This window comes from Cannabis sativa, chromosome 2 (genome assembly GCF_029168945.1).
Source record: "Cannabis sativa cultivar Pink pepper isolate KNU-18-1 chromosome 2, ASM2916894v1, whole genome shotgun sequence".
Taxonomy (NCBI): domain Eukaryota; kingdom Viridiplantae; phylum Streptophyta; class Magnoliopsida; order Rosales; family Cannabaceae; genus Cannabis; species Cannabis sativa.
The window spans coordinates 32451570-32460057 of record NC_083602.1 but is presented as its reverse complement, the minus strand read 5'-3'; the positions used below and the strand labels follow the sequence as shown (position 1 = coordinate 32460057).

General features: G+C 32.9%; 2 protein-coding genes across 2 annotated transcripts; one reads left to right on the top strand and one right to left on the bottom strand.

Moving 5' to 3' along the window:
• The first annotated feature begins 806 nt into the window (after positions 1–806).
• Positions 807–3423, top strand: LOC133034933 (guanosine deaminase-like). Its single transcript, XM_061110481.1, has 5 exons — positions 807–1236; positions 1905–1952; positions 2095–2285; positions 2776–2880; positions 2976–3423. Exons 1-5 carry the CDS (start codon positions 1221–1223, stop codon positions 3162–3164), a joined length of 549 nt encoding a protein of 182 aa, XP_060966464.1. The 5' UTR covers positions 807–1220; the 3' UTR covers positions 3165–3423.
• A 1385-nt stretch (positions 3424–4808) lies between these two features.
• On the bottom strand, positions 4809–6834 carry LOC133034932 (probable transcription factor At3g04930). Its single transcript, XM_061110480.1, has one exon. The coding sequence runs from the start codon at positions 6531–6533 to the stop codon at positions 5190–5192; it is 1344 nt and encodes a 447-aa protein (XP_060966463.1). The 5' UTR covers positions 6534–6834; the 3' UTR covers positions 4809–5189.
• Between the last annotated feature and the right edge of the window lie 1654 nt (positions 6835–8488).

Here is an 8488-nt window from a genome sequence, read left to right as displayed (position 1 = left end):
AATTAGTTACAAGTTACTCTAATATTCGATTCTTCAATATGACTTTTTTCTCTAATGAAAAATGTTCACTTTGATTGAAATTTTTGCAGGAAGAAGAAAAAATTAATATAAAAAAGAGTACATTTTAATGACAGATATATAATACAGAATAGATTCTCATTAAAAAGCAATTTTTATTCTAAAAGACTATAGACTAAAGAATGTTCTGCCTTATTACCATCCAAACACAAGGATAAAATTCTAATTATCAAGAAAAGAGAAAAAAAAATATTTCTAGTTTGACTTAATTCCATTCTATTTTTATTTTTATGCCTATTCTCATTTTCATTATTTTTATTCCTCCTAACTAAATGCCACATAGTTTTCACTTTTTTTCTTGGGATTATTTTTTGTTATTGTTTCTTGTACAATATATAAATTAGAATAAATTCTTGTTTGAAATTTTTTTGAGTACTTTATAGTGTAAATAATTAAATTTAATTTCTTTCAAAAAAAAAAATTAAATTTAACTTTCAGTTATAAATATTTAAGTTTAATTTTTAATGCTTCAATTATATTTGTGAAACTTTTATAACTGACAAGTCAATGACTATTTGATAATTTATGATTGATCTATGTTATTAAATTTTTATTTTTTATTTAAATATTAATATCACAAAATTTTTTTAAAAATAAGTTAAGTATTATTACAACTAAAAATTAAATTTATATATTTATCTTATAACTAAAAATTAAATTTAAATATTTACACTTTAAAATACTAAATTTTGTATTTAATGAATCAAATTCATAAATCTTTTTATCCTAAATCAAAGCTAAACGAATCCATGTTTTTGAGTGCTCATATAGAATTTAGTCAAATGTCATATGATTTCTTTCCCTTGTAAAAGAACCAATATATAGAGTGAATATGAATATATGATCGAACTGGAAGCTGAATAACCATTCCATTTGTCTAACAGCTTTTAACACGTCATTTCTTTCATCTTTTCAATTTCATTTATTTATTTATTTATTTATTTCTCGCTAGTGTTTTCTCTCTCTCTCTTTCCTTTCGTAAGCTCTCTTCACTAAATGCCAACACTATAAATATAAGACTCGTGGACCAGCTCTCTTCCCATTCCATTTTCACGTTTTACGTTTCCCCTTTCTATTCTCTCTTTTGTCCATCTTTTCTTCCACCCATTTCTCAGTTCTTCATTTTCATTTCAATTCCCATCATGGAGGACGCTAAAGGTATTAGTTTTTGTCATTATTTCTCTACTTTGTAGTCATTTTAGTATCTGGGTATTTCTCTTTTGCATCTATTTTTGTGCCATGCCATTTCGATTTTCTTTTTTGTTTTGTTTTTTTTTTTTCTTATAATTGTGTGCTAATTATAGTTAGGAATTAGCCTTTGGGGGAGTTTCTCAAGATCCGTACTTTATCAACATAATTTTGTCGCGATTTGGTGTACAATATGATTATAGTGTTGAATTACAAGTTTTCTACGTCTTGGATTTGTTTCTGCTATAAGTCTTTTTGTTTCCTCCATTTTCTTATAGAACTTATCGTTTTTCTTCTATATATTTATGTTTTCATGAGAGATCGCCTTTTGATGGGAACTGAAATGATCAAATTGAAGACTTTTTTTAGGAAGGTTCCTATCTGAAACTCTTAAGATTTGGATTTTCTGCTAATATATCAGATATAGACTCGTTAGTTTGTTAGCTTAATGTTCCCTTTTGATTTTATAAAAAGTGCTTACTTTTGCTTTATACGGATTGCCCTTTAGCACGCCATTTTAGTAATGGATCAACTAGAAATTTAGGATAATGTTGTGGTTATTGAAACTCCCATTTGATTGGAAAATAGAATTTGATGTCAGTTTGGCATTTTTATTGATTGATTTTCTTCCTTTGTAGTTGATGGAACCATTTCTGTCGCATCTGCATTTGCTGCTCACCATGAAGGTATTGTGCTTTACTAATCCATTGACCATTACCATAAACTAGTCAGTTATTGGTTTAGTTTCTTCTATTGAAGCATGAGTTTGTAAACAGATCGAACCTTTATAGTTTGTGTCTGATTTATTTTTGGATGTTGTGTAACTAGTTGTACAGGATAGAGACCATGAATTCTTAACAAAAGCTGTGGAAGAAGCATACAAAGGAGTTGACAGTGGACATGGAGGCCCATTTGGTGCTGTTGTTGTTCGAAACAATGAAGTAATAGTGAGCTGCCACAATATGGTTTTGCATAACACTGATCCAACTGCTCACGCTGAGGTCACTGCAATAAGAGAGGTTAGACTATGAAACTAATGAATTTCTGTATTGTAAACTGGTTCCTTGATTCATAGTTGTGCAAAATGTGACATGTCTCAGAGTTCTTTCTGTGGATAATTGACTCCTGAATTTTATTGACCAAATATCTCTTTATGTGGCTGTGTGGAGAATTTTGTTTCGATTTTATTGGACACTTCTTGTTGAATTGCTTCCCAAAACTTATTGTTCTGCTCTGTCTATTCTATTGATTATTCCAAACACTAATTTTTTGGGGTCTTGCTCATGCTGGGCATACTGGGATAATAATATAGCACACAACTGATGAGAATGACTAGACAAGTGTCTGGAAGAGATGTGTTCTTTTTTACTTTGTTCTGAGAATTAAATTCAATGGTCAAGTTTGCATTTTTTAATTTTGATTGAACTGAACTACCCTGGATTTAGCTCATTGTTAGTGATTCTTCTATTGTTGTTGTTACTCTCATGCTTGGAATGAACTTTCTTGCAGGCTTGCAAAAAGCTGAATCAAATTGAGCTCTCGGACTGCGAAATCTATGCATCTTGCGAGCCATGTCCGATGTGCTTTGGAGCTATTCATCTCTCAAGAATTAAGGTTTACACATTTTGTCTTCTGTCATCATAATTGCTCCATGTTGAACAATACAAAATTTCCTGACAAGTTCATTTTCTCTACTCCATTTGAAACAGAGATTGGTTTATGGAGCGAAAGCTGAGGCTGCCATTGCAATCGGGTTTGATGATTTTATTGCAGATGCATTGAGAGGCACTGGATTTTATCAAAAAGCTCACTTGGAAATCAAGAAAGCTGATGGAACTGGTGCTGTTATTGCTGAACAAGTGTTCGAGAAGACCAAGGCAAAGTTCGCAATGTACTGATTGTTTCTTCTCTTTTTTTAATTATGGGGAGCTCTCAGAAATAATCAAATTCATCTTTGTACTTCGTTGAAGACTTTCATTTTAATGAACTATTAATGGAAAATGAAAAGTCAAAAGTTATTTCAGTATCTATCATTCTACAGCTCAACCGACTTCTTTGAAATCAAGTGTATATTTCGAAGTTCTTTCTTTTCTTTCAAAAAAGTGTATACTTCTAACTTAGATATGATCCCAATGTATTTACCTAACTTCGGTGTCATTCTTTTCTTGGTTATGTTTGAATTGATAGAAATGCATTCTCACAAAATAACAGGTTAGATTCCTTGAAATGTGAAGAAAAAACATATGGCCACTATTAAAGAGATGATTTTGAGGATATTTGGGTTGGCTAATATCATTTCAAAAGCCTTCTCCTTTCTTTCTTATCCTCCTCTTATGTCAGCAAGCTTAGAGTTGTTTTAATTGTTTGGGAACACAAAATCAATTAAGCAAAACAACCAGATGAGGATAGTGCTCGACTTTTCAAAAGGGGCAAAAAAAATTGTCTAATAGAAACTCTGATGCTTTTAGTCGCATAATTATGGTTATTATAGACTCCATAGTTCTAGATGAAACTTAAATCTATATATAAAAAAACCCTATTCATTATATTGTAATGAATTGAATCGTTTAGACAATAGAATTTTGCTTTCAAAACTGTACTTGTTAAATCAGCATTCAGACTAGAGTCACATGTTGGGATAGGAATTACACATTTTTTATTGCATATAAAAAAGTATATTAGAAGTTCAATCTTATATAAATAGTTAATAAAGCCATGGCCAAGTGTTGAATAAAAATGTAACATGTTATTCTTGGCTTGTTTTCTTTTCTCCTCCAAGTTGAAATCATAACTGTGATAATTAATCGTATCTGAAAATACAATAATTGTCAAGACCCGTGAGAAAGGAGGGCAAAGAAAAGATGAATGAATGTGACATGTCACGATTCACGAACCGTTTTTGTAGTGACACTCACCTCGATTATAAGACTGATGATATCAACACAAAAAGTATCTCTTTTTTTTTTTTTCCAATTACAATAATGACCATCCTTTTGTTCTAGTTAACCATATTACAAAAGCTAAAAGCAAAACCCAGAAGACATGTTTTCATCACCATAAATTTACTAACTAGATGAATAGAGGTAACATAAACATAATGAGACATGAAAAAGATCGTCCTGGCATTAAACATCACCTCCCTCAATTTAATATTGCAGTTCAAATGTTGTCAACTAGTCAAAGTAAGAGGAACACAGCACTGGTTCAGAACTTCATATCAAAAGATTTTTTCTGTTTTTATAAATTGAAAAGTTGTTGGGGTTAAAGAATAATAATTTCATAGAGTCATTACTATAAAAAAGAAGGTGCAACTCAGATTCTTGAGTCTAAAGTTTCTGACTTGACAGATCCACTCCATTTAAGTTACATTATATATAATCACATAATTCATCTACAGCATGAATTGCAAGGCATATCATTGAATTGAAAATGCTAAAGCATGTATTTGTTTTCTTCTTTGGTATGTTCTAGAATAGATCACCTATTCACAGACTCAAATGTTAAAAACACAAACAAGAATAAGGGTTTATCGCCACAAGACAGAAACGAAAAAATTAAGGTTTCAATAAAATTATCTATTATCCACACAAATCTAAAAGAAGAAGAATCATTATTCAGTCACGAGGAGAATCTAAAAAGAAGAAAACCTATAAACAAACTATCAAATGACTACACAGTCATTAAGGAGAATCATTATTCAACCAGCTTGGATTTTCGGGTTTTTATCAATTAATTTAAGGATAACAAATATTCCAAATTCAAATACTAAGCTACACTATATTATCAACCATTAATAAGTGATCAGAGGAAATTTATACGAACCAGAAGGCTAAATTAGAAGAAGAAAAAAACTCGAAGACCCCTCTGAGGCTCTACCAACAAAGTTGTCATCTTTGATTCCAAAAACCTCGCCATTTGAAGAGTTAAGGCCCTCCTCTCGACCTCAAATCCTCCAAAGCAGTCTTTATCTGATCCTGAACCAATTCCAATCGCTTCGAGTAAACTTCCAACTCCAAAATCTGTTGCTTCCTCCACTTCTCGTCCACCACTTCCCCACACCCGAAATTCATTGACGACCCGCCAAAGTTCAACGGTATTGGATTCAATGCAAGCCCACCAAACACCCTCGGCGCCGCACACGGTCCCGGACCGCTGCCGGCCATTGCGCTACCCAATAGTTCCTTAAATAATGGCGATAAGCAACTCTTCACGGTCTCTTCTATCAATCCTTGGACATTTCCGTTAATGTTAATGGGGGTGTTAGCAGTACCGCCGCCGCCGCTGCCGTGATTGTAACTGTTATCCTTTTTCGGAGGCGAGCCATCATTCGTACAGCGTCGGTCGTCCGCTGCTGCCACGGCAGGTTTCGGCCGTGATCGCTTACGAGACCTCGGCGGTGGTGTTTTCTTCTCGAGAATGAAACCCCCGGCATCCTCGGCCTTGACCTCGATGTGAAAATTGGGATTGTTAGGGTTTGGATCTTCGTCTTCCAGGGCATTATCTTCGGGACCAATACGGCCCAAGTCGCACCAGATCTTGCGAGAGATCTCAAAAGTGGCCTGATCATGAGGGCTTTTAAAAGAGAATTCCTTTCCAGACGAGATTTTGTTGAGCACGTTCCGGTACTTCTTCTTCAACCTTCGAAGCTTCTCAACGAGCTGGTTCTTGTTGAAATCCAACTGCAATTTAGACTTGATCTGATCATAGAACAAAGCGGTGTCGTTTTGACCATGATGCGTCGTCTTCCCACGCTGCGTGGTATAGTCAAGAAACCCTTGCAACAGTCCGATCTCATCCTCGTCAGTCCACAGCCTCTGAAATAGCTTCCTCGAGTCATCAAAAGCAGCAGGCTTTTTCTCCTCCGGTTGGACAGCCAAGACGATGTCGTTTCCATGCCGATCAGAAACAGCAGAAGGATCGGCAGCTGAAGCAGCAGCGATCACGGTGGTAACAAGGCTAGAAGGAGGGGGAGGAGGAGGAGGATGGCGATGATGAAGATGGAGAGGCTCGCCGTTGGTTGTAACAGCCGGAAGAGCAACAGTAACGGAATTGGAAGAGGAAGGAGGAACAGCAACAGCGACATGGAAACGGTCAGCCCCGGCGGAAGAGGTGGAAGGAGGAGAGGAGGCTTCAGGTAAAACGTCGTCGTTTTCCTCGTCATCATCGTCTTCATCTTCATCAACGACGTCGTCTTCCTCCTCGTCTTGGGAGGAGGAGTCGAGGTCTTCTTCTCCGGGCAAAACGACGTCGTCTTGGTGAGAAGCCATCAAAATTGGGAAAGGTGGGGTTTAGGGAGCTAAGTTTTTTTTTTTTCTTTTTTTTTTTCTTGTTGGGATGGGTTTTGGTTAGTGAGTTGTGGTGGTGGTGGTGGGGGCTTTTTGGGTTGGGGTTTGGGGGGGTTGGTTAGGCCGAGAGCTAAGGAGGGGCTCGTCACGAGTTTTTGTTGGCTTAGCGTGTTGGACTGGCTCAAATGAGGGTATTGGTGGACTCTTTTGCCACATACCATCAAATTCCTCCCACGCGCTTTCACTACGTGTAACGTACGACATTAATAAAATGCTACATTACTATTACTAATACTAGTAGTCTCTCACATGCTAATAATTAGTGGTTATTTTATTTATAATAATTATTTAATAATTTTAGCTATATATTAATTTTTTTTTTAAAAAAAAGGTAAATATCATTTTAATTAGACTTTATGTTACCGATTGAACTTTCTGTTTTATTAAATGATAAAATAGATACTGTATTTTTTAAATAGTAAAAATAGGATTCCAAATTTAATTTTAACAATTTTTTTTTTATATATATATATATATAACCAACTTGAAGATAATTCCTAACACAAATAGATACAGAAAATGTAAACATTTTTGTCATAATACATTTAAATTGAAGTATTTTTAACAAAAAAAATTAATTCAAAGTCCTATTTGTACTATTCTGAAAAATATAGAGGATTCAATTTGTAACTTTTGCAAAATAATATTTACCCTAAAAAAATATAAAATTTGAGATTTAGAATTGATCTCATTTCTCATGTTCTCTAAACACATTATTTACCTATAATAGAGAGTACCATTAGAGATGTTACTACCACTCAAACTCAATACCCCAAAGAGTATCTCTAAGGTGTTCTTTATTTTTTTATCCAAATTTGAGCTAAAATAGCTAAAAAAATTAGAATAGAGAGTTAATTTTATTATTCTTGCCCCAATTATGCATCTTATTTTAGTCGGTATTTAATTATTTTAATAATATTTTATTCTTTTAATTTATTAAATATAAATTAATTTGTTAAATAATTAAAAAAGTAATAATATTTTTATTAAAATAATACAAAAAAGAATTTGCAAAAAAAGAAGAAGTTCTCTATCCATTCTCTATTATAGTGAGTCCTTTTTGTTTTTATGGTTGGAGCTCTTTTTTAAAAAAAATATTTACTCCCTATTTTAACTAAGGATTGTGTTTAGAGAGCATATTTGGAGATGCTCTAAATTACTAGTAAATAAGTATAACTATTAAGCTACAATAAAAAAAAAAAATAACATTCTCTATAATAATACTATTTTATTATATTTTTGTTATTATTTAATATTTTATTTATAAACTGATGATTTTTTTTCTTACAATTTCAAGATCTTGAGAATTCGGGTGTCCAAGGCGCATGCCAAGCTCAATAACCTCAAAATCGACTCTGTGTAATAATTAATATTTAATTGCATTAATAATAATTAATAATAATTATGATATAGTATTACTAAGATTTTTTTAGTATTTCTCTTCGTTTAAAATCATATAAACTACTTTTTGTGTGTAGTGTAGTAGTAGGTATAAATTATAACATCTTTGATTGAAAAAGTTGGAATCTCATCATAACTTCTATGAAGATGAATCATGTTTGATCTTTTAAGTAGTAGCATGTTGTAGCAGCTACGAAAGATTTCCAAAAGAAATGAGGTATAAGTACTTTTAGAATTGTTAAAAAAAATTCGGTATCATATCGTTATTGGTGTAATTAAAGTATCGGGTCTTATATAATTTAAAAAAAAATAATTTTTAAGTAATATTACTAAGTCATCGTAAAAAGCCACTTATAAAAAGTGTTAAGTATTACTGGTGTAGTTCAATAACAATGTCCTAAATAATTTTTTTAGAGTTGACACATCATCCTTAAGTTCATTTAAGATGTAAAACGGGGTGCAGGGATCAACATAAT